The sequence below is a fragment of the Schistocerca piceifrons genome, chromosome 3, assembly GCF_021461385.2.
Source record: "Schistocerca piceifrons isolate TAMUIC-IGC-003096 chromosome 3, iqSchPice1.1, whole genome shotgun sequence".
Classification (NCBI taxonomy): Eukaryota; Metazoa; Arthropoda; class Insecta; order Orthoptera; family Acrididae; genus Schistocerca; species Schistocerca piceifrons.
The window spans coordinates 713,880,519-713,908,237 of NC_060140.1; the positions used below are offsets into that span (position 1 = coordinate 713,880,519).

Sequence of the window (27,719 nt, forward strand, 5' to 3'; positions counted from 1 at the left end):
GAAATCACGGAAAACCTAAATCAGGATGGCCGGAGACGGGATTGAACCGTCGTCCTCCCGAATGGGAGTCCAGGATGAACCTTGTGGCAAAAAGATTTTGTCATACTTAGGCCTTTGTTAAAATATATCATCTCTTTTTCTCTATATTGCCTGATTCATGTCTTTTTTATTTAACTGAATTATGCAGCTTTACCAAGAACGTAAGACTCGTAGGTCATCCTGTTATACGTATTATCTCCAATGTCGGGGTTATTGTACTGTAACTGGACAGATGGCGCCCGCCACTGCCCAACAACTGAAGCGCCAATTGTGGTGGATCATGCCTTTCTCCAAAGGATATGAGTACGGGCAGTAACAAACATTGGAAGCAGGATAGGCCAGGCCTTCATTGATGGAGAAGAATTTTTGCCACTTCTGATCTCTTACTGTACAAGACATCTTTACATCTGCCCCACAAATTCTAGTTTCCTCACAGGGTTAATTTGAACAGCTTTGAAAGAGAGGAGGGCCGGGATGAGTTAAATTTATAGCGCAATAGTTTAATTTCACAGCTTGATGGTGTAAGGACTCAACCCACTGACTTGGGTGGCAAGTGAAATTTTTTTGCAGGGGGTGATAGATGCTGATAGTAGGAAAAATCATTATTTCTATTGGCAACTGTTCTGCATGCGTGAATTTACCAATATGCATAAACATTAAGTACTTTTACATGCGAAGACCACTGATAAGTTACAACTGTTGGACTGTGCTGACATACAAAATGTCAAATGTTATTAACATGAAGAAGTTGTGACTTTTCAGGAGTTGTAATAAACGTTCAGGCTGGCCAGAGACAAACATGCTCTTTGCTACGAAATTCACTACGAGAGCATGGTTCACAGAAAGTTTTGTTACCATCAAGAAAGCTCGTTTTGGAACACTGCGGGGGAATCAAGATTTTGAGCCACCAAAAGCAACTGGTACTGATACTGGACCTAACAGTGAAGACTGGGCAAATCTTGTTCCTCAGGGAATCTGGGATGTCTATGGATTCACTGCTGGGGGTAAAAACAGACAGTTATGCAAAATACTTTCAAACACGTTTTCTGAAAACTGTCTTGAGCAGCTGAAAATATCTTACACCTTGTAACTAGAAATAGGCCAGGACTTAATGACAACGTCAGTATAGAAACAGGGATTAGTGATCATGATGTCATTATAGCAACTATGATTATTTAAGTTAATAAATCAGTCAAGAAGGCTAGCAGAGTGTTTTGCTAGATAGAGCAGATAAGCAGTTATTAAAATCTCACTTAGACAGTGAATCTGCACACTTAGTTACAGTAAGATGGCTGTAGAGGAATTACGGGCAAAGTTTAAGCAGACTGTAAATCGAAGTCTGGAAAGTTACGTGCTTAGTAAGGGGATAAAGGGTGAAAAAGACACACCATGGTTTAATAACAAAATTTAGAAGATGCTGAGGAAGCAGAGGGTGTTCCACTCTAGGTTCAAAAGGGGATGCACAAGTGACAACATGGGAAGGTTAGAAGAGATTCATGCACCTGTGAAAAGATCTATGTACGAAGCATACAACAACTACCACTGTCGCACCTTAGCAAGAGATCTGGCAGAGTCTAGAGCTTCCATTCAGTTTTGTTAATCAGTCTGGTGTGGCAGTTGAAGACAGCAAAACGAAACCCGAAGTTTTATATTTCATGTTCAAGAAATCATTTACACAGGAGAACCGTACAAAGATACCATCATTTGACCATTGGACAGACTGCCGTATGGACAACGTAGAAATAGGCATACCTGGTGTAAAGAAACAACTGAAAGATTTGAAAACAAATAAATCACCAGGTCTGGATGGAATCCCAGTTTGAGTTTACAAAGAGTACTCTAAGGCATTGGCCCCTTACCTAGCTAGCATTTATCATGAATCTCTCACCCAGCATGAAGTCCCAAGCGACAGGAAAAAAGTGCAGGTGACTCCAGTATACAGGAAACTAAAAGAAAGGACCCGCAGAATTACAGACCAATATACCTAACTTTTGTTTGCTGTAGAGTCCTTGAACATATTCTCAGTTCAAATATAATAAATTTTCTTGAGATTATGAAACTTATGTTCACAAAACAGCATGGTTTTAGAAAGCATTTTCCCTCATTTGCCTTATAACCTCGCAGTAAGACTATTCATTGACAGTCTAACCAGGCGAAAAAAACTCCTTACGTAATATTCCCCGAATGTTGAGAAAAAGATCAGTGACTTCATGTTGCTGCAAACTTGTTGAGCTTTTTTTTGGCCTTGGAGAAGATGGTGTTTTCCATTGTGATGATTACTGTTTCGCTTCAGGATCATAACTGTAGATCAAAGATTCATCACCTGTTATGACTCTGGATAAGAATTTTGGACACTCTTTAATTCTTTGTTGCAGCTCAGTGCATGTCTGAATTCTTGAGGATTCAATGGTCAAAGCTGACAAGGTGTAGGGCAAACTTCACTGCAATTCATCTCATGTTCAGTTCATCAGCTAGAATTTGCTAACATGTATCATGTGATAGCCTAAATCTGTTAGAAACATTGTGAATTGCCTGCCTTTGGTCTTCATGAACCATGTCATGCACTTTCATTATCATTTCTAGTATTGAGCATGTCAATGGTTGGGCAGAATATCTGACATCTTCCACAGATTCTCGGCCTTCCTCGAAGCACTTGAACCACTCAAATGTTCTTGCTTGACTCTGTGCACTATTACCAAATGTCTCTGTCAGCATGTGGAGGGTTTCAGCTGCAGTTTTCTTCAACTTGAAAATGAGTTTGATGCAAATCCATTGCTGTATGATGCAAATCCATTGCCCCTTCACATTATTCATTTCACTATTCACGAAAGCGCTAAAACACGTCCTGACACACACCACTACAACTCACAACTGCAGCAAAGATGCACAACTTTGTGCTACAATAGCTAAGACGTGTATTGTGAGACATATAGTGGTAGAAAGTTGTGCTAGTACTGGTTTGACCGGTACACTGAAATTCTAAGATATTTTGGGTCACATCTCGTACATCAAATAATAGAGCAAATCAAACATTTTTTTTCTTCCAGTGAGGCCACAAAGCATCTTGCTACAAAATAAAGTTCTGTAGTTCAGCTTCTTGCAGTTGAGGTAAGTGCTATAGTTTAAGCGCATCAAGATAACAAACCCCTGTTAAGTTTCTTTACTGAAAAAGGAAGGCTCACAAACTTTCCACTGGGATATGGGACAAAAAGAAAAAAATCTGTTTCAGGGAGCCTTGTTGCAACTGTACCGTCTCATGGGGATTTGCTGACTCCCAGATGTGCACATTATGTGTATTCACAATGTCGATTCATCGCTGAAGATGACACAATCCAGAAAATCTTCATCATCATACAGCAACATTTTATCTGCAAAGTTGGCACATAAACCATAGTCTGTAGGTTTTAGAGCTTTAATAACTGCAAACATTAAGGACATAGTTGTAAATATCTTCTTAGAAGTCTCCACACAGATATTACCGAAACTGCTAATTCACAACCAGCCTTCCGAACTGATTTCTTGGGGTTAAGCATGAAAGACTCTCTCACTCGTTCAATACATTCTTTAGTCACTCTTGGTTGTCCCATGTTCTTCCTTTGCAAAAACAGCCAGAGTCTTCAAACTGCTCAGACCATCAACAGATTTACTAATGCTTGGAGTCTTACTGTGGAACTTAATGCAAAACGCACAATGCACTGTAACAACACATTCAATCCTTATATTCTGTAAAACACAAAAAGCATTCTGTTCACTAGTTTCCATCTTTGCTACTATCACCTTCCAATGGGAGACGCAGGAAACATTGCATGCATATGCACACAGGTATACAAACAAAACTGTTTGAGTTACTCTTCCATTAGAAGTGTTATTTGTAATTGTAACTTGAATGTAATAAATGGTACAAAGCCTTAAAATTCCAATGTTCATTTTGAAATACCTGGTAAGTGGAAAGTAAAATACCCAACACACAAGTGTATAAAGACAACAAAAGCAAGAGGGGAACAAAATCAGAAAAGGGTGCGAAACAGATGAGCAGCCGCGAATAGTTACAAGACAAAATCAGAGAAGAAACTACTTAATGGATTTATTTAATCTTTGGTCCAGAACATACAAAAATATTTATGCAGTTCTCACTGGTTTACATACATTTTGCAAGTCATCTACATACTTTTTAATGCCTTTAAAGCTCTTTTATGCTTGTCTTGCACCCAATCACCGTTCCTCAAATTGATATTTCTACTATAAGATCATGTTACTCCTAATAGTACAAAACAAAGGGGGATGGAATTATGACTCTAGCATTTATTTGAAAATTGAAAAATGTCTTTTGCATGCAAGGTAGCCATGCAAGCAAGGACTTGGAAGAATTATAAAACAAATTAACACCTGGTAGAGAATTAGTTTATTGGAGACAGACTACAACCTCAGATTAGACAAGGATGGGGAGGAAATGAGTTGCAGTCTTTTTAAAGGAAACAGGATAGTTTTTGACATGAAAGAAAAATGATGGAAGATGCAAATTTGGATGACAGGGTGGGACTGCTCCTCCTGGGGAGATACTATAGTTTGTTATGAGTACAAGCAGCAGAGTGCCTGCAGATCAGTTACAAAATCCTTCAACATGATGATGCGAAACTAGCATACATTCAATCAGGTAGATAATGAAGTCTAGTTCTGGTGCTGAGAGACCAATAGTTGAAACAGTTAAGCACGCTCTCATACTCTGATATGCCAGTAAAAACAGTTGTCCTAATTTGAATGACAGCACTCTCATTATGTGTGTATACTTCTTTCGGAGCAGGTATTACACTGGGGTCAACTCCATGAGTATGAACTATTATTGTATTTTAAGCTCTTAACATTGATAACAACAACTAAAGCAACAAAGTTTAACTCACTTCTGCATCTTCATCATTTTCACTATCTTTTGCCTCATCTTCTTCTTCATCATCCCCTTCAGCTAGCCTCATTTCTTCACGCATGTGAGCTGCTGATTCCGAAACAACAGCACGCGGATGACTCGGAGGCAACCATGACACCAAATCATTTTCACTCTCCCAGTAGTAATGTCGTCCTCTGTATTCATAAAAACACACATACCATACACTATAAGATTATATCAATAAATACTAATAAAATCACAGTTGACACCACACAGAAATGTGCTGCGAGTGACTTATGGTTTTAAAAGCGCACACAAGATCTATGGAGAAATGCAACATCTGTTGGACAGTTATAGCTGATTATCTTTCAAAGTTAAAAACCTTTTATTTCACATTAAAGAAAGAAGTATGAAATTACATAGTATTCTACTGGGACGGACTGTAGTATTATTTTGAGTTAAGTGATTTTTTTGTTTCAGCTGTTTTCGTGTTAAATCTTTTTCTCCATATACAGCTTGACTTTTTGTACACAATCCATAAGTGTGACCTCTGAAAAGTTGAAACAGGCCGTCGGGGAACGTTCCTTATCATGAGCACAAGTTTTACGCTGGCACAAATCATTTTTGGAAGGCAGGGAAGACAATGAAGATGAATCTTGCTCAGGAACACATTCAACAATGCTGATTTGCTACCTTGGTAGTTGGGGTATCACATATAAAGAATTCGCACCTCCAAGACAAACTGTCAACCAAACATTTTACAAAGATGTCCTTGAAAGGGTGAATCGAGTGAGTCCAGATATTGCAGACAAGAAAATGCTGCATCATGACAACATCCTGTGCCACAAGGTCACTTCTATCATGGACTTTTGGACCTCAGAAAGCAATCCTGTTGTTCCGCAGCCAACCTATTCACCTTACCTGAGTCCTTGTGATTTTTTTATTTTCCCAAAATTGAAAGATGTCTGAAAAGGACATCATTTTTGGACTCAGGAGAACATTCAAGAGAATGTGACCGACATGTTAAAGGCCCAACCAGTTGAAGCCTTTCAGCGTTGCTACTAAGGCTACTACTAAGGCTGAGAACAACTACTCTGCCATTGTATAGCTGCCAATGGGAACTACTTTAATTGGGACAATACTGTTGTTTGGAAAAAAAAAAATCTAACTTCAGTGGATGGAAAATCAGTCCACTTTTCTCAAACACCTCATAATTCTGCCAGAGACAGTAAAGGACCTGGAAGAGCAATCGAACAGACTGGATTGTTTCTTGAAAAGAGGTTATAAGATCAGATTCAACCAAATTACAATAAGAGTAACGGAATGTGGTAGAATTCAAGCAGACGATAACTGACAAATGAGATTAGGAAATTAGATGCTAAAAGTAGCAGATGAGTTTTGCTACTTGGGCACCAAAATAACATTTGATATCAGAAGTAGTATGTAAAGCTGTCATCACTCTGAAGATTGTTTTGAACACCACAGTGCCTTGATGGGCATGGTCTTTTTGGAGGTGGTATGCCATTGCCTTCCTCTGAACTTCGTTCAAATTTACCCAGACAGTTACGGGGGTCTACAACTTAATGTGGATTCCAAATCTCAGGGCAGCTTGACATTTTTCACATCAACAGACATTGCTAGAGGTGAAAGAAGAGATTAGTGACAGATGAAAACCGTACGACTTACGGGGGGATCGAACTTGAGACCTTTGAAAGTGTAATCTGGCATTTCACCACTCACCTACTGAGGTACTGATATAAAATGCAGGCTGGCAATATGAAGAAAAGCATTTCTGAAAAAGAGAAATTTTTTAACATCTAATATAAATTTACATGTTAGTAAATCTTTTTCTGAAAGCATTTGCCTGGAGAGTAGTGTTGTACGGAAATGAAAGATGGATGAGTAGCAGTTCAAGCAAGAAGAAAATAGAAGCTTTTGGGGGCAAAAAGAAATTTATGGCATAACATATCTAAAAGAAGAGACTGGGTGATAGGACACATTCTGAGGCATCAAGGAATATTTAATTTGGTATAGGGAGGAAGTGTTGTGGGAAAAAGTTCTAGAGTGAGACCAATGGATGAATATAGCAAGCAGCTCCAAATTCGATGTAGGTTACAGAGATGATGAGTCTTGCACAGAATAAACTGGCATGAACAGATGCATCAAACCAGTCTTTGGACTGAAGCCTGTAACAATCACTTACAAAATAAAACAGGGGTAGTAATTTCATCAAACATGGATGCTACATTTTGAGCTCCCGTGCATGTTGCCCATCACTACTCTTTCTCTGGGCTTGAACACTAAGGGTGGTGAGCACCAACCAGGGATAAGTGAAACTAAAGTAATAAGTTATTAGGAGAGAAGGAAATTGGTGACTTCGAGTCGATAGTACTGCACTAAAGGACTAAATTACTCCAGGAGTAAATTTTTCATTTACTTCCGAAGTAAATTTGTTTACTCCATTACTGGTTAAGAGCACAAGTGAAGAGTACACTACTATGTTAGTAAATTAAGGAGGAAATAAGGCCAAAATTTACTCCTAGACAGTAGTAGGAGAGCAAGGTGTGATCTCCGAGTTCTGTGTTTTAAGTGTTGAATTCTATGCACTACCTGGATTACGAAGAACATATGGAGATGGAGGAAAAGGTGAACATCCCACAAATGACAGTTGTAATGGAGAGAAGAGACCTATTTTTGATGTATATTGACAGTGATTTCAAAGAGCGGTTTGGGTGGCGTAAGGAATATTTTGAGTTGCCGCTTGGTATGCTGGAGCCGTTACTGCAGGAACCGTGCTTTTATCTGTAACTTCTTTGTGGACTGCAAATTTTTTAGCACAAGTACTTTTAAAAATGTAGCATTGGATTTCATTAATATCCATCGTACTACTGCTGGAAGAGCTTTTAACAGCGTGATAAACAGTTTAGTTGCCTTAAAGCCAATGTATGTGTCCATGCCATAGAGCCACGGAAATGTATCATAAAACAAAAGAGAATTCTATCAAACTGGTGAGTTTCCAAATGTCATAGGGGCCATAGACTGTGTACATATACCCACACTTTGTCCTTCTGGAGTGCAAGCAGAAACATACAGAAATCGCAAGAATTTCTTTTCTATCAATATACAAACCATCTGTGATACCAATATGAAGATTTTGAATGTGGCAAGCCATTGGCCGGGTTCCATGCAAGATGCACGCATTTGGGACAATAGTAGAGTTGCTGCAGAATTTGAAAATGGACAATATGATGGGTTGCTTGTTGGAGATAGTGGATATGCTCTCTCCAAACATCTTATGATGCCAGTGTTCTGAGCCCACACGGGAGTTGAATGGCGCTACAATAGAGCCCGTATTGCTACCAGATGAGTAATGGAGTGAGTGTTCAGTGTTTGGAAGAAATGTTTCCAAATTATCACTTAAAACAATGCGATTTAAACCAAACAAGTGTGTGAATGTTATGTGGCTGCTGCAGTTCTACACAACTTTGGAATAGAAGTTAGAGATGTGTTTCACCCCGATGCTGTGGAGGTGAATGACAATGAACAGTATGCACATCAGCCAGAAGAAGATGCTGTAGGCCAAGCTGTCAGAAGGTCTATTGTACTTAATTAAAATTGTACCTAGTTTGCTAGTAAAATTAGAAGTTAGTGTAAAGACTTTTCCTTCGTAAATGAGTAAATAAGCCACTGGATTGTCACTAATGCAGTGAAAAGTGACTCATTTTATCCATGTGTAATTTTATAGTTACGTTCTTTTTCTTTCTTTCTTTTTTTGCATTAGGGTATTAACATTCTCATTTTATTTCTTAATTGGGTATACAAAGTCATACAATGTTTCGATTATTTCTGAAAAAAAAAGACTTACTTTATAATATTGCAAAATCAGATAAATATTAAAATGTAATATTAACAAAAATTGGTACCGATGCTGGATGCTGAAATGATAAACACAAATATTATGCCATACAAGAAACAAGAACATATTAACCATTTGAAAAAATTTCAAGGAATTAAAAGATGTTTTATACATATGAATATTTTCTTATTCATTCACAAAATCCCAAATTTCTCGAGCACATTGGATGAAGAACTGGAACCTGAAGTTTTCTCCATTACATTCTTGAACTTATTCATAGTTTCCATTTTAAGGTTATGCTCTTCTTCCATGATTTCTCTTTGTCTTTCTATCCTCCCGAGTCCCCGAGTATAATATACTATACTCTGCATCCTGAAACTTCAAAAATTCCCACTAGATAGCAGCACGTTCCTGGGTGGTTGCTACTGGGTTTAGGATGTGCTGACATCTGAGGCCAATCACTGTGACTATGTAGAAAGCTGTTCCACATGTTTACATTGTATTTGTAGTGATCCGAAACCAAAATGGTGGGTGCAGACACGCCGATCTGGTGAATTTCAAAGTAAGCACACAGTAAATTTCATTTCACAAGGCTGAAAAAATTATGTTGCCTTTATTGATGTTTGAACATTGCCTCAGTTAAGAATAATAAGTATACAATTAACCGCAACAGGGAGGTCATAACAATGAAGTATAGTGTACTATACTTCAGGCTTCAATGTAGTAACATTCTAACTACTACTACATGCTCTCTGTCTCTCTCACAGATGAACATACTTAATACAAGACTCATATGTTCAAGAAATTAACATTTCCAATTTGTAATTAATTTGTAAATAACATGTTTTCAAAATTAGATGATGAGGAAGTGGTGGAATACTTATGCTACAGAAGTTATAAACAACAGGGAAACCTGGAGGCGAAGAAATTTCATGACACCAAATCTTCCAAATTTATAACCTTATCAACAGATCAGCTCTCAAGGATGGACATGTCTTGATTATTTTCTACAGTATGTAGATTTCTCTCTGTTTACACTCATTTCAGAGAAAACAAATCAGACATTTACTTTGCTGTATGGTAAATCTCTTGGAACAACTGCAGAAGAGATCATGAGTTGGTTTGCTGTAACTATGGCGATGGCCTGCTTACAGTATCCTAATAGTACGTATGTATTGGCAAAAACAATGGGAGATATCTAATATAACAGAGGGTATGACTAGCGATAGGTATTTTCAGTTCATGAATTCCCTAAAAGTGGTATTTGGCTATGACATACCTGAAAATGAGAGACATAAAGATCGATTGTAGAAAGTGCATCCATTCCTGGGAAAGGTCAGATGAGGCTGTTTTCTACAACCCAGATCTCTCCACATTGCTGTCGATGAAACAGTGGTTCCATTTCAAGGCCACTGTGGTTTCAAACAATATGTAAGAGGAAAACCAAATCTACTTGGCATTAAAGTGTTTGTTTTGGCCAATCCCAATGGAACAATATGTGATTTTGTCTGTTACCAATGCAAAACATCATATCCTCTAGGGTTGCTTGTACATGGCATTTGTACTGTTACCATGATAGATTTTTTACGTCTATGAAATTAGCTGGTTTGCTGCTTGAGAAAGGCCTTGGGTCTACAGTGACCATTACGAATAACCGAATTCCGAAGCAGATCCAGCTAAAGTCAGGTAAAGATCTTCAGAAAGAAGGACGAGGCTCATGTGACATGCTGGTCAGAAGTGATCAAAAGTTGGCAGTTACAAAATGGATGGGCAACAAAAGTGTTGTGAAGCTTTCCACTGCACAAGGTATTGAAACTAGTGAGACATGCCAGAGGTGATCCAAGAAAGAGAACAAATATTTACATATTGAGGAACCCAGTGTAATTAAAAATTATAATCAGAACATGGGTGGTGTGGATATGGCAGATAGACTCAATTCCTACTGCCCAGTGTGTGCAAGGACCAAGAAATGGACACTAAGAACAATATGCCATTTCACAGATGTTGCAGTTTGTAATTCTTGGCTTCAGTACAAAGAGGAACAGAAGAAATCCGACACTCCAGCAAAGGAGATTTTACAACTGAGAGCTTTTAAGATGATGCTTGCACAACAGCTTCTGAATCGAAACAAAACAGTAGGTAATCAAGAGCAACAAGAGCATCATGATGACAATGCAAGAAAAGAAGAACCTGAGACTATTGCCCCAAAAAGAAGGAAACCAATAACACTTCCACCTCCAGAAACCCGAAAGCAAACAGAGCACATGCCTGAGGTAACTGGACCAAAAATATTTCAAAACCGTCGTAGAGAGAATTTTAAAAAGCTTTGTAGAACAAAATGTGTAACTTGCAAAGTGTTTTTATACTTAAATGCACAGCGAAACTGCTTTGCTGCATTTCATAACCGTTGATATGTGTATTTGTGGAACTTGTACTTTATAATTTACCACCGAAAACTGCTACATTTCTTCTAGATGGTGTAAACATTATTTTCCCCTGTTATAAATGAAAACTATCACTAACAACATCCTTAATCTACATATTACAATTTATGAATAGCTTTGATTATCCTGAGACATGAAGTATAGTGTACCATACTTGCATTTATGCCCAAATGACCAAAGTAGAATTTTTTTACAATTTTTCTCAAATTCAGTGATTTTTTCCCCACGTTTCACATATGTCGTTTTTAAAATATTTTAAAAAAATCTCTAGACTCAGGAGGCTACTAATAAAATTTTTGCATTGTTTTCCTCTCATATTTCATGCATTTTTAAAGAATGAAGCTCGTCTGCTTTTTTCAACAACTCTCGGTTTTTCACTACAATCGTATCTTCTCTACCTCTTTTGCTGCATGCATCTTCTGATAAGCTCCCACCAGAGAATGCAGGCCGAGGTTCATGGGATAAAGTTCCACCTTTAGCAGTTTCATTGCTACCTTCAGAGCAGTTATCATCATTAAAGTTGCTTGAAAGTATCACATTATCTTCAGATGTGTCACTGTTGTTATCTCCAGCTATCCCCTTGGAAACTTGTGGGATCATGTCTCAACAACCATTTGGCTTATATCGTCGATCTTCATCTCACTTACTCCATGGCCAGTTTGAAATTGTTTTTGGTTACATTTAGCTTTCATTTTCTTTGCTTTCACTTTCACATCCTTCCAAATTACTTTAAGCTGTTCTTGTGATCTTTGTGTAAGAGCTTCTGCATTGTATTCAGCCTGTATTTTTTCCCCTGCATCCTTTTTCCTTTTTAGCATGTTGACATCGTGTTTTTTAGATTCAATTGCAGTTATGTACTTTTTCATAATTTCAGCAAACTGCTCTTTTTCATTTTCTGGTATGTTTTTTGAATGTTTCTTGGCTACCTCCATGTTGCTGCTAGATCTCAAACTGGCATTTAAATTAATAGGTGTCACCAACCGACAATGGACGTTGGTAGCTGTAGATGGCATGGTTAACAATGTATTCATCCATTAATAGCACATTTCTTTTTCATAGTACACAGATCTTATCAATAATTTGTGTAATAGCATTTAGATTTTCAAATTTTAATAATTCAATTTAATAATCCTTTCTAGATTCTAAAATTATAGTGATGAACATAAATTATGCAAACGGTGATGCAATGTCTGCCAACAATCAATATTTTCCTGGAAGGAACCTAATGCACTTGCCAGCAGTGTGCAGAAATTGAGCTCTCCAGCAGTTACTAAAAAAGTATATTATTACAGAAATAATTTACTAAAGCAGTCCAGACTAAAGATGTAAGAGTTGCAACAAGAGTAATTTATACGAGTTAGGTGCTCACCACCCTAAGTACTCATGACTGCTCACACTTTATGGAGAACTGCTGAAGCAGTGTACGTAAACTTCCCTGTAAACCATCAACCTTATTTCTCAATTTTGTGTTACCTGCCGAGGAGTTTTACAAACAATATACAAGTTTAAAATCTGAGTTTGTCAAACCTGGCTTCACTTACAAGGGGAGGCCGCCAATTGTGAAATACAGATTCGATTCATACTGCGCATAATAAAAGCTCATAGCCAGAGGTGTAACGTGGCACAGCACCAAGATGCACTTCTCAGCCATTGCCGAGAAAATCGACAGTTAAAAGAAACCGTTGCGGTGAAATACTCTCTACGATTAATAATTTTTTACAGCGTCGTGGCGCAGCGGTAAGTGCTCGGGTTCGTAATCCAAAGGTCGCCGGATCGAATCTCGCGCTATGCAACTTTTTTTTTTATTATATATATAAAATTCTCGGCAATCAGTTGCAACAATTATGCATATAATAAGTTGCTGAAAGTCGTTTGTCGTGGAAAAATAATACTTGAAATAAAACAATATCACAAATTTCGACGATGTTATAAGTCGCGCTAGGGACCGCACCTACCTTCTTTCGAAGTTAGCAGGCAACTACGCTGTTATGCGGTGGCTCGTTTCGGCCCATTCAACATCTGTCCTTCAAGTGTAACGAGCGAGTAACGGAGTTTATATTTCATACCTGCCACAGCAAATTTGTGTTCGTGGGGTCTCTATTCTAATTCGAACGTTTGACTTACTCTACACGTATTCGTTTCGGAATATCGTTTCCACGTCTTCCGTTAACTATACGTGGTAAACATTATGAAGACAATTAATAACATTTGTGAAATACAACTTTGTATGCGGAAAACATAATTATGTTCGAAGTCGCCAGTTTTTCCACGACAAACGATTTTCAACAACTTATTATATGCATAATTGTTGCAACTGATTGCCGGGTGATGTGACTTACCAAATGAAAGTGCTGGCAGGTCGACAGACACACAAACATACACACAAAATTCAAGCTTTCGCAACAAACTGTTGCCTCATCAGGAAAGAGGGAAGGAGAGGGAAAGACGAAAGGATGTGGGTTTTAAGGGAGAGGATAAGGAGTCATTCCAATCCCGGGAGCGGAAAGACTTACCTTAGGGGGAAAAAAGGATGGGTATACACTCGCACACACACACATATCCATCCACACATATACAGACACAAGCAGACATATTTTTGTGTCTGTATATGTGTGGATGGATATGTGTGTGTGTGTGCGAGTGTATACCCGTATATATATATATATATATATATATATATATATATATATACACACACACACACACACACACACACACACACACACACACACACACAACACACACACACACACACACACACACACACACATATACTACAAATACTAAAAGAAAAGGTTGCATGGCGCGAGATTCGATCCGGCAACCTTCGCATTACGAACCCGAGCGCTTACCGCTGCGCCACGAGGCTGCGCAAAATTATTAATCGTAGAGTATTTCACCGCAACGGTTTCTTTTAACTGTTGATTTTCTTGGCAAAGGCTGAGAAGTGCATCTTGGTGCTTTGCCGCATTACACCTCTGGCCGTGAGCTTTTATTATGCGCAGTATGAATCGAATCTGAATTTCACAATTGGCGGCCTCCCCTTGTTAGTGGATAATTATTTATTGCTGTGCTTTTGCTTAATATATATAAATGAAAATACTGATCAATGCAGATGATAGATCCTGGCTCAAGGGGTGGTTTAAAATCTGTGAATGGACAAAGAAATTTTAATGACTTTTTGGAATTATTTCACCCTCATATTGAATAAATAGACACAGTTATACAGAAACCTATTTCTATTCTGTGACATACCACTCAGCACACATCTGTAGGAGGATTTTCTTGCTCTCCCTCTTTTAAGATGTGCATAGAATATTAATTTTTCACCTGCTTGTTATCAGTATGAGGTGCTTATCAACTTATTTAAAATTACAAAAAATTAATTTTATGTTGCAGGAAGGACCATCTGGCTCATATATTTTTAACTTATTATCTAACTGTGGACATTGTGAGATAAAATAACTGATGACATATGACAAACTTGTAGAAAGAGGACCTTTTAAAGTGATTGGTGTTAAGAGAGGTAGTCTCCATCAAAATACGAAACAAAATTCTCTAATGGTGAAGAAATTCACAGATATTTATTCTGATATGGGAAAAGCTTTTCAATGCTGCAGCTACCTCACTTGTAGGTGTGTCATGATTTTCATACTGGAAAAATATGTCCACATTTCTAGTCCAACAGAGAAAAATTCCCAAGCGTTACACATGCATACCAATTACTAGAGTTACAGTGGTGTTCATGCTAAGGCAAAAAGCTTGATAAAGAAAATCAGAAACTCATTCAGCCTGAGACTGAACACTGGGATGAGATATTAGAAAGGTTGTTTTGCATAACTCAGTTCCTGGGGACACAGTGGTTGGTGTTTCGAGAAACATGAGACACACTCTTACAAGAAAATAGTGGGAATTTTTTGAAACTAATAGAACATATGAACACGTCTGATGTGTTGAAAGAGTATTTGCAAAGAGTAAGTTAACAATAGGTATACAAGATTACAATTCAAATTAACTTAAAAAAGTGACATACTACTCAGTTGTATAAAACATTCTTGAACATCTTTCCACATCAATTCGGAATAAAACCTCAAGCTATCGACGATAACCTCCATCATCTTCATCTTCACTAGGAGCAACTGACTGTCCAAACTGCTGCTGACTGGCCTGTTATAGCCCATACACATCTTCTGATCCATCGGCAATTATGTAATGGTGTTGCTAATGGTGTCAGCATCTACACTGGTGGTGCCACCGCTCCTTTAGTAGTACAAACATTGTGACGAATACCTTTGCCTCTTCTCTGATCGAGAGCTTCTTTCATGCACCACTAAGATTACATGCACTGTCACAGTTGAATTTCTCCTTGTACATTCTAATTTCAACAGTCTCTTTAATGGCAGAATACTGGTATCTAGCAGCCTGAAACAGAACTTTTGTTTTGTCAAACAGTATCTTGTGTTAGTCTGTGACGCTGTGCTCAGCAACTTCGGATTTCTCCAGTTCCAGAATTTTAATATGCCATCGATTTTCTGCAAAGCAGTTGGAAATTGAGCATTCACATGATAAGCCACCAACTGTATTTCTTCCTGAAACCTCCCGCCAGATTAAAACTGTGTGCTGGACCGAGACTTGAACTCGGGACCTTTGCCTTTCGTGGGCAAGTGCTCTACCGCAGAAGAGTTTCTGTGAAGTTTGGAAGGTAGGAGATGAGATATTGGCAAAATTGAAGGTGTGAGGATGGGTCGCGAGTTATGTTTGGGTAGCTCATTTGGTACAGTACTGCCAGGAAGATTCATATCAGCGCACACTCCGATGCAGAGTGAAAATCTCATTCTGTATTTCATCCTTTCTGCAGCACTACATCCAGCAGAGTCCTGAGAAGACAAAGTATAAGACCTACTTTCTAACATCCTAAGAGTATAAAGGAGGTGCTAAGCCCCGTTAAGGAAAGTCTCAGCCTGAGTGTGGCTGTCAGTTCGTCCACACTATTTCTGACTGCTTTGCAAAACATCAACAGCATATTAAAATTTGAGAACTGGACAAATCTGCAGTTGTCGAGCACCGGCCTCACAAACTAACACAAAATACTATTTGTCAAAACAAAAGTTCTGTCCCAGGCTCCTAGATACGGGGATTCTGTAAAAAAAAAATGTATGTAGAAAATTAGAATGTGCGGGAAGCACTTCAACTGTGACAGTGGACATAATCTTAGCAGTGACAGAAGGGAGGTCTCAATGTGGAAAAGATATTCCTCACAATGTTTACATTACTACAGGAATGGTGGCACCACCACTGCAGATGTGAATACCATCAGCAAAAGCATTACATAACTACTGACAAATCAGAAGCTGTGTAAGGGCTATAAAAGACAGCAGTTTTGACAGTCAGCTGCTATTGCTCCTGACGAAGACAATGGAGTTTATCATCGAAAGCTCACGGTTTTACCTTGGACTGACGCAGCAAGAAGACCAAGAATGTTTTACACAACAGTGCTGTCGAGAAAAGACTTTGTTCTCATCGCTACTCAGTTAATTGAGACTGTTGTCCTGATACGAGTCACAAATAACAACTCACAATGATCATTCATTTTATTCAGACACGGCTTGGTGAAGAAATAATTATCAAAGTACATTTCCTTGGATTTATTCCAGTTACGCATACTACTGACGAATGTACAACTAATGTTCTCTTTAAAAAGTTGGTAAGAAGGCATGCTATTTTGAAAAATATGCAAGGCTAGGGATATGGTAATGGTTTGAAAATAAAAGTGATAAATATAGGAGTTCAGAAAAGAATCCTACTTAAACCTTAAAGCATGTTTTGTTGCAAGTGGGGTTCACTAATTAAATATTATCGTAAACAATGCAGGGCTATCATGTCCTGTTGCTGTCAAATTCTCTAGAACAGTTCAAGAAGTTTTTTCACTTTATTTTCTACAGCTACCTATCAGTGGGGCATTTTGAAGCAGCATGTGTCTAATTAGACTGTAAAACCTTTCAGTTGTACCTATTGCAAAAGCCAAATAGATTCCTAGGAGCCTCATAGCTACTACATTAAACATGTGTATGATGATGTTTATGAAGTCAGCGAAGGTTCCAAAGTAGAAGTTTTTGAAATAAATAGTGGCACTGCTATTGTAAAAATGCTACAATAATTCAGATGCCTCTGTTGTAGAGAAGTCTGGTAAAGAATTACGTTTAGGATCAATCATATCAACATAGCTCTCAAAAGAGTTAAAGTAAAAACCTACACAGTGCTGTGGATACAGTTGAAAGTGTTTGCAACATTTTTTTAAGAAGATGAGATCAGACAAGAGCATTAATAGAGTGATAACAGATGCAAAAGTACTTGGGGAAAAACTTGGATCTTATTCAGATTTAAAAAACAAAAAAAAAAAAAAAAAAATTTAAAAAATGTCACAGGAGAGTGAAGGAGGAATTTACCTATGTAATGATTAACCTATAGATGAATGTGAAGCAGACTGCTCCTTTAACAAAAATTGTTGATGCAGGTATCTGCTCACTGAAAGATAGATTTGAGCTTACAGATAGCCATAGTAAGAGCTTCAGAATTCTATATCAAATTCAAGAGCTACAGATGTGGGATGGTGGAAAACTAAAGTCATGTGCGTGTATATTGATACTATGTTAAGTGATAATGAATATTACATTGATAAGAAGGAATTAAATGATGAAGTTTTGATATTTGTGGCCATTCTTCCTGCTGGAAGTTTTTTGCAATGCTCATTTTCATATATTTCAAAAAGAAATTTTAACAACATTATGAAAAGGATAGTTGCTACTCATCATATAGTGGAGGTGCTGAGTCACAGATAGGCACAACAGAAAGATTGTCACAGAATGAGCTTTCGGCCAACACACACACACACACACACACACACACACACACACACACACACACACACACACACACACAAACCACCATGGTCTGTGGCAGCTGAAGTCAGAGTCTGGCCTCAGCTGCTAGACTGTGGTCATGTGTGTGAGTTGCGGTTGTGTGCACGTGTGTGTGTGTGTGTGTGTGTGTGTGTGTGTGTGTGTGTGTGTGTGTGTGTGTGTGTGTCATCCCTTCTTGACAAAGGCCTTGTTGGCCAAAAGCTCATTCTGTGACAGTCTTTCTGTTGTGCCTACCTGCGATTCAGCATCTCCGCTATATGGTGAATAGCAACTATCCTCTTCATAATATTGTTATAATCCATCCTGCATTTTCCATTGTTTAAAAACAATTTTACTGACATTTCACTAACACTTTTGTACACTTATGAATCATTCTGACTCTGCCACTGAAAGCGATATCTGGCAGTCAGTAGATTCAGATTCTATTATGAAAGAATTTAAGGTAAGAAAAATATAATACAATATTTTTATCTAAGGGAAAACTGATAGTACATATACTTAACAACTGTATAAACTATACATGACTTGTATAATATAATGTTTCGTATCACACACAAATTTGTGTTTTCTTTTTCAATCGCTTACCTAAAAATTTCAACTACTTTCAGGGCAGATTTCTAAAATTTAACTGTACTTATTGGACAGTTTTCTTCACATATAACAACTTATACAGTCAAGTAATATCTTGTGTTGATATAAAATTAGACAATATATTTTTTTAAATTTTTGTTTCACCTTTTCGATGGAAAGTAAAATGATTTACACATTAAAGAATTAAAAATTTCCAATATTAAACTAAACAAGCAACAGGAACTTTATATTGGATAGATAAAAAAGTCTGTCTTGTGTATTACCGTATCTTTCACCTTTAAGCTACGATATTTTCAAATCTCACATGGTGCAGTCCCCAACAATCAGTCTTTCCTTCTCATCCCATCTGGTAAGTCTCCCTTGACTCAGGGTTCTGTGTGATTTTTTTGAACTCTACTCCTTTTTCTAAACATCAACAGTCCTTTTCCTTCACCCCTCCTTCCTCCCACTTCAACCCTTCTGCCAAAATAAGGAACCACTGGCTTCAACTTGCATACGTTATACCTTTTATATGTGTGTGTTCTCTTGCTGTCACTTGGTGAGTACATTTTTATGTATACCATTACATTATATTTTCAAAACTTGATTATCTTCATTGAGAAATTTTATATCATCATTCTCTTCACTTAGTTTAATAGACGATACACTTTCATTAAAGCTACAACGAATCAATTGATCTAGTTCTTTACATTTTCATTAAAAGCTTTTAAAGATCTGAGGAATTACCTTATATGGAAATGAATTGAATTACAAGAAGCAGGAAGGACATATCTAATAAATGTGTAAATGTTCAGTTGACAATAAAAACTTTATTGATAGTTTGAAAGACAAAGTTCGCATACAAAACTTTTCTGCTGCTTTGCGATCATGTTTTGTCACAATACTGAAAAGAAAACTTTTCTATCATGCGATGTATAAGACAATTATTGTGCATTACATATACTGTATATATGTTCTTTTTGCAAAGTATGTGTTTTACAGTCACAGAAATTTTAAAAACTGTAATGAAATAAACAATAATCCACCAGAAAAACTTTTTATCATCATTTCACATGACAAAAAAAGGAACAAAGATATTATGGGTAGCTTTTATTTTCTTTCATTGATCTCTCTTCTGTGTAAGTGTGAGCCATTTGAAAAGTGTCCAAAAAACTCACTGTATCCTGCAAGAATATGTTACACAAGTTTTTGTAGATCCTTCAGTTTTCTTATCACTTTTGGGGCACTACTAATGATGTACGCCTTCTCATGACATAGGTTCCAAGGGATATTGCAGCATTTCAGAGAATGTGTGCACTTCTATAGTCCACCAATATACTCTTTTCTTTCAAATCTGATTTATATTCAATATGTTTTAACTTGGACAATTGAAACTTAATTTTAGTTTCTTTAGGAATATCACTTCTTGCTGTTTCATCTGACAGACACATCTTTTTATAGTGCCTAGGCACCCATTTATCGAAAGCTAAAGTATCATCTACTTCGAAAGAGAAATTCCCAGGCACACTGCTATTTTTTCATAAGCTCACAGTATTCTTACACTGTATATATTCTGTCACTCTTCTTTATGAGCTGTTTAAAAGCCTCAAGTTTCTGTCACAGGTCAGAAAGGAACATCCTCATACAGGAAAATAGTGGGTTATAGTTTTTAATACATTGTTATCAAACAGATTAAGAAGACAATGGCCAGTGTACGATTTCTATTTCGTCCAGAACATGTGTTACTTCACAATATTAGAATCTGCACATTTTGCTCATTAATATTTTGTTGAATGTAGTCCAAGAAAGACCTTTAACCTTCATCAGAAGTTCTCTTTGCAATGCCTTCATGGTAAATGAACTGTCTCGCATGGTCGACATTGTCTACTTTGCAGAAAGGGAACAACAGTGCTAGATATGTCCAGTCCACAACTTTCAAGATAATCAATGGCCAACAAAACCTTGTTCCAGTGGACGTAAGTGTGACCCTTCAGACAGTGCACAGAATTACACTCCAGCCATCCACTGACGCAAAAACACGAAAACTTCAAATTTTGTTAGCTATTCCCTTTTTGCACCTGGTAGGTCAATTGTTTCTTCATTTAATATCTAACACTGGAATAAGAGTCAGAAATTTATTTTAAAATAAATAAAAATCTGGATAAGTGTGAGTAGAACTCGCACAATGAGGGTTCTGTACAAACTTAATAATTTATATAAATAGTTCATCCATCCCTGGAATTCAGGAGTTTAGTAATTTTTACCTGTTATCAATATCAATACTGGCAAGATGTAAAAATACGTGACATAAACGCTGTATCTTCTGATGGTGTTGATGTAAAAGCTTAAACATTTCACACTGTGCAGGAACTATAGATCTTTTATATAGTATGTGACATATGCTTGAAATTCATACATCTACCCATTCCTGAGATAAAGGGGGATTCACAGACAGATATGAAGACAAGAAAAGAAAAAAATTCACGTGATACAATAACAAATTAACAATTTTCAGATTTTTTTTCTTTGCTTGTATTGCGAAACTTTGCTTTTTGGCAAATTTCATGATTCTAGGTCGATGGGAAGTACCCTACAGATTTTTTTTGAGTATCAACTGCATGACACAAATGTCCATATCCTTTCCAATGGCACAGAAGATCAAGTAGTTCTTAGTATGTGACACAAACTTCATCTCAATATGTCTACCCAATTCCTGGGAAAAGAAGTTCTTAACAGTCGGACGGACATACATACATACATACATACATACATACAATGGACAGCAAAGTGATCCTATAAGAATTCTGTTTTTAAGGACTGAAGTACACATTCCTAAAATCAGTGCATTTCCATTTTAATTTTATTTTTTTAAGATTTTATCAAGAGCCCAAGAAAAGGCAACAAATGTCTTAGGGAGGTGGGAGGATATGATATGTCACTTGTCAGGAAGAATCTTGATGTCAAATCAGGAAAAAGTGGATATCTGTTCATTTACAAAAATAAAGTGTTGAGCTAGGAAGCAGCCATGGCCTGTTTAAGGAATTATTCTGCCATTCAGTGTGGCACAATGAATGAGTGTCAGGTTACAAATCCAAATATCTGGGGTGAAAACCTCAGTTGAATTAAGATTTTTTTCTGTCATTTACTATTTCTTTTACCCTGACAATTATATGTTAATGTGATTAAGAATAAACTTTATATCTCCATATTACTAGCTGGTTAAATCAGTTCAAAGTAAGGCAAGGGCATACCACCTTGAACTGAAACACCACTAGTGAAGTAATGTTATGTTCCAACTAATCTTTGGATTGGTTACAATTTTACCCTTGACCAGTATTCATACTAGGTACAGAAAACAACAGAAAACCTAAATCAGGGTGACAAGATGATCTGACCTAACTATTATGGCAGAATCTTAAATATTCCACCATCTAACTCAGTTAATTAGACACAAAATGATCCATTGGGAACTTCATAAGTTTCATTATGAAGTTAAAATATTATCTTAACTGGCGTTATGCAAAGCCGCTGTTTTGTGGGAAGTATGATAATTTTATACACGTTAAAAGGTATGTAACCTTGTTTGCAAGAGTTATATGATAGGAAGGCCAGTTTTAATGAAATATTCATAATTTGCTAAATGATGTAAAATTTTCATTTCACATTCTGAGATACCACTCCACACGACACAGTAATGCTCAGGCTGTTCACAGACATCAAAGAAGGGGAGTGCAAATGATATGTCACTTGAGATATGCTGGATCAATGAGTAAAAATATGAATAAATGTGTGCACAAATATGTTGAACACTTAATAAAAGTCAGTTCTGAAAAGTGTCTCATAAAAGCAGTATCTGTAGATTAGTTATCCGTATACTTTATTGTCTTTCTTTGAAGTCTTGAAGCATCAGAACTTACTGCAAATTTATTTACCTCCAATGAAAGATAACAAGAATAACTGAAAGATAACGTAGTACTGCATCACATAACAACTTTGACACTACAACTGGGAAACGTGGGAGAAAATTTAGAGAGAGTGTTTATATAATATCTAGGACGCTGTACAACAGGACAGAAAGATCATCAATTACATAACTGCAAACTCGATGGTAACACACTAAAAAATCAAAAATCCCGAGTTCTTGCTCATTTACAACAAAAGACTAATCTCTATAACTAAATGGTTAAAACAGTGCGTGGTCCCAGCTGAAGGTCCTACTTAATGGCTTCCAGGGGCAACAAAAATTTGATTTAAATATTTTGTATAATTACTGACTGATAATGTTGTTGTTGTTGTTGTGGTCTTCAGTCCTGAGACTGGTTTGATGCAGCTCTCCATGCTACTCTATCCTGTCCAAGCTTCTTCATCTCCCAGTACTTACTGCAACCTACGTCCTTCTGAATCTGCTTAGTGTATTCATCTCTTGGTCTCCCTCTACGATTTTGACCCTCCACACTGCCCTCCAATGCTAAATTTGTGATCCCTTGATGCCTCAGAACATGTCCTACCAACCGATCACTTCTTCTAGTCAAGTTGTGCCACAAGCTCCTCTTCTCCCCAATTCTATTCAATACTTCCTCATTAGTTATGTGATCTACCCATCTAATCTTCAGCATCTTCTGTAGCACCACATTTCGAAAGTTTCTATTCTCTTCTTGTCCAAACTATTTATCGTCCATGTTTCACTTCCATACATGGCTATGCTCCATACGAATACTTTCAGAAACGACTTCCTGACACCTAAATCAATACTCGATGTTAACAAATTTCTCTTCTTCAGAAACGATGTCCTTGCCATTGCCAGTCTACATTTTATATCCTCTCTACTTCGACCATCATCAGTTATTTTGCTCCCCAAATAGCAAAACTCCTTTACTACTTTAAGTGTCTCATTTCCTAATCTAATTCCCTCAGCATCACCAGATTTAATTCGACTACATTCCATTATCCTCGTTTTGCTTTTGTTGATGTTCATCTTATACCCTCCTTTCAAGACACTGTCCATTCCGTTCAACTGTTCTTCCAAGTCCTTTGCTGTCTCTGACAGAATTACAATGTCATCGGCGAACCTCAAAGGTCATCGGCGAACCCCAAAGTTTTTATTTCTTCTCCGTGGATTTTAATACCTACTCCGAACTTTTCCTTTGTTTCCTTTACTGCTTGCTCAATATACAGATTGAATAACTTCGGGGAGAGGCTAAAACCCTGTCTCACTCCCTTCCCAACCACTGCTTCCCTTTCATGTCCCTCGACTCTTATGCCATCTGGCTTCTGTACAAATTGTAAATAGCCTTTCACTCTCTGTATTCACATCAACATTGTCAAAAGCTTTCTCTAAGTCTACAAATGCTAGAAACGTAGGTTTGCCTTTCCCTAATCTTCCTTCTAAGATAAGTCGTAGGGTCAGTATTGCCTCACATGTTCCAACATTTCTACGGAATCCCAACTGATCTTCCCCGAGGTCAGCTTCTACCAGTTTTTCCATTTGTCTGTAAAGAATTCGTGTTAGTATTTTGCAGCTGTGACTCATTAAACTGATAGTTCGGTAATGTTCACATCTGTCAACACCTGCTTTCTTTGGGATTAGAAGTATTATATTCTTCTTGAAGTCTGAGGGTATTTCGCCTGTCTCATACATCTTGCTCCCCAGATGGTAGAGTTTTGTCAGGACTGGCTCTCTCAAGGCCGTCAGTAGTTCTAATGGAATGTTGTCTACTCCCGGGGCCTTGTTTCGACTCAGGTCTTTCAGTGCTCTGTCAAACTCTTCACGCAGTATCGTGTCTCCCATTTCATCTTCATCTACATCCTCTCCCATTTCCATAATATTGTCCTCAAGTACATTGCCCTTGTATAGGCCCTCTATATACTCCCTCCACCTTTCTGCTTTCCCTTCTTTGCTTAGAACTGGGTTTCCATCTGAGCTCTTGATATTCATACAAGTGGTTCTCTGTTCTCCAAAGGCCTCTTTAATTTTCCTGTAGGCAGTATCTATCTTACCTCTAGTGAGATAAGCCTCTACATCCTTACATTTGTCCTCTAGCCATCCCTGCTTAGCCATTTTGCACTTCCTGTCAATCTCATTTTTGAGACGTTTGTATTCCTTTTTGCCTGCTTCATTTACTGCATTTTTATATTTTCTCCTTTCATCAATTAAATTCAGTATTTCTTCTGTTACCCAAGGATTTCCACTAGCCCTCGTCTTTTTACCTACTATGTCCTCTGCTGCCTTCACTACTTCACCTCTCAAAGCTACCCATTCTTCTTCTACTGTATTTCTTTCCCCCATTCCTGTCAATTGTTCCCTTATGATGTCCCTGAAACTCTGTACAACCTCTGGTTCTTTCAGTTTATCCAGGTCCCATCTCCTTAAATTCCCACCTTTTTGCAGTTTCTTCAGTTTTAATCTACAGTTCATAACAAATAGATTGTGGTCAGAGTCCACATCTGCCCCTGGAAATGTCTTACAGTTTAAAACCTGGTTCCTAAATCTCTGTCTTACCATTATGTAATCTATCTGAAACCTTTTAGTATCTCCAGGGGTCTTCCATGTATACCATGTATATGAACCAAGTGTTAACTATGATTAAGTTATGCTCTGTGGAAAATTCTACCAGGCGGCTTCCTCTTTCATTTCTTAGCCCCAATCCATATTCACCTACTACGTTTCCTTCTCTTCCTTTTCCTACTGTCGAATTCCAGTCACCCATGACTATTAAATTTTCGTCTCCCTTCACTACCTGAATAATTTCTTTTATCTCATCATACATTTCATCAATTTCTTCATCATCTGCAGAGCTAGTTGGCATATAAACTTGTACTACTGTAGTAGGCGTGGGCTTCGTGTCTATCTTGGCCACAATAATGCGTTCACTATGCTGTTTTTAGTAGCTTACCCGCACTCTTATTTTTTTATTCATTATTAAACATGCCCCTGCATTACCCCTATTTGATTTTGTATTTATAACCTTGTATTCACCTGACCAAAAATTTTGTTCCTCCTGCCACCGAACTTCACTAATTCCCAATATATCTAACTTTAACCTATCCATTTCCCTTTTTAAATTGTCTAACCTACCTGCCCGATAAAGGGATCTGACATTCCATGCTCCAATCCATAGAAAGCCAGTTTTCTATCTCTTGATAACGACGTCCTCTTGAGTAGTCCCCGCCCGGAGATCCGAATGGGGGACTATTTTACCCAAGAGGACGCCATCATCATTTAATCATACAGTAAAGCTGCATGCTCTCGGGGAAAAATAATAAAAATTTAAAACGTTGTTCTACAAATGAAGAGGTATTTCAATAAGTCAAGTTTGATACTGTATATTTTAATGTTTCAAGGCAGCGTAATTCACACTGTGCAAATTACCCATACTAGATTCATCCAGTACTTGAGAATGAGAGCACTTTGCTACATAAAATTTACACATAATTTGAAACTTTTTCTCACTGACTTCCCACATAAAATACTGGAAGGAAGGCAGTTTATCACTTAAAAGATTTTTTTCTGTTGTAGAGAAACTTCAGCATCAGGCATGATGTTTTAAATTATTATTTCTTTACTGCTAACTCTATTCACGACACATTTTGCATACAGTATCCACATATACCATTGCATGTACCTGAAAATATTTATCCTTGTACAATACATAGTTCAGGATACATGACTTTTATGCATGAGAGTTTGATCCTTTAAAGAAGAGTGTATGGGACGGTTTCTGATGATAAATTGATTCCAGTAAAAAGAGGTTATAATGTCTCTATTTTGAATTAACTTTTCGTGGTTTAATATTAAGTGATAGATAATGATGGGCGTTCACAGAAATCTGCATTTAAAATTACACTTGTTTTATTTCTGCTGTGAATGTGTCAATGAATTTCAATGGTATGGATGTAAGCCCTGGTATCTGTCAGTGTCAACCTTTCGGATGGCGGCCGTGCTATCATACAGTGCCTAGTAACTGGGCTACTTTCTATGTGTTATTGCATACGAATTTTGTGATTAGATTAAAATTAATCATTTTCTTTATCTGGGAAAATGCATTACATATATTACTTATGACAAAGTAACAACAATGGAAAGTCCAGGATAGAATAACAGTAACATGAAAAAGAACAGATTGCTACTCACTACATAAAGGAGGCTTTGAGTCACAGACAGCCACAATGAAAAAGAATGTTAAATATTTAAGCTTTGGACAAATAGTCCTTCTTTTGAAAGAGAACACACATACACACAGGCACAACTCACACAAGCAATGCAATAGGGTGTATGTGACTGGTCTTGTATCTAGGTCCATTGCAGATGCAATACTTGTCCCATACAGCTTCCCTCTACCAATTACTCCAATCCTATCACAGACATCTCCTACACCATCAAAGGCAGGGCTATTTGTGAAAGCAGCCATCTGATCTATGAACTAAGCCATAACCACTGTGTCACATTCTGTGTGGGCATAACAACTAAGAAGCTTTCTGACCACATGAATGGTCAACACCAAACTGTGGCCAAGAGACAGCTGGACCACCCACCCAGTTGCTGAACATGCTGCCCAACACAATGTGCTTCACTTCAATGAGTGCTTTACAGCATGCATCATCTGGATTCTTTCTACCAACATCACCTTTTCTGAACTACACAAGTGGGAACTCTCCCCACAACATATCCTTCATTCCCGTAACCTTCCTGGCCTCAACCTTCACTAGTCCTTGTCCTCCACTTACCTATCCCCTTCCCTCCTCCCACTCCAGCACTACATATGCCTTCCATCACACCAACACACCTACCCGCCTTTTTCCCTCCCTACGTCTCTCGTATCTCTTCATCTTCTTGCGATATTGGCATGAAAACTTTTGTTGCTGGCAATGGTTTGCTGTTGACACTGATAAGAGCAATCCTGTCACTTAACTGTTCATAGTAGCTCATTCTCTGTCCTGCTTTTATTCATTAAGAATCCTACTCCATTGCACTGCTGTAGATATTACCTTACATTCATCTGGCCAGAAAT

At 37.6% G+C, this 27,719-nt stretch overlaps 1 protein-coding gene across 1 annotated transcript in view; it reads right to left on the reverse strand.

Moving 5' to 3' along the window:
- The window catches only part of LOC124790024 (polyglutamine-binding protein 1), an 82,253-nt gene that overhangs the window by 11,905 nt on the left and 42,629 nt on the right, over positions 1-27,719 (reverse strand). The window contains exon 5 of the mRNA XM_047257578.1: positions 4,938-5,115. Within this exon, the coding sequence (XP_047113534.1) occupies positions 4,938-5,115 (178 nt within the window). The remainder of the gene's footprint in view (positions 1-4,937; positions 5,116-27,719) is intronic.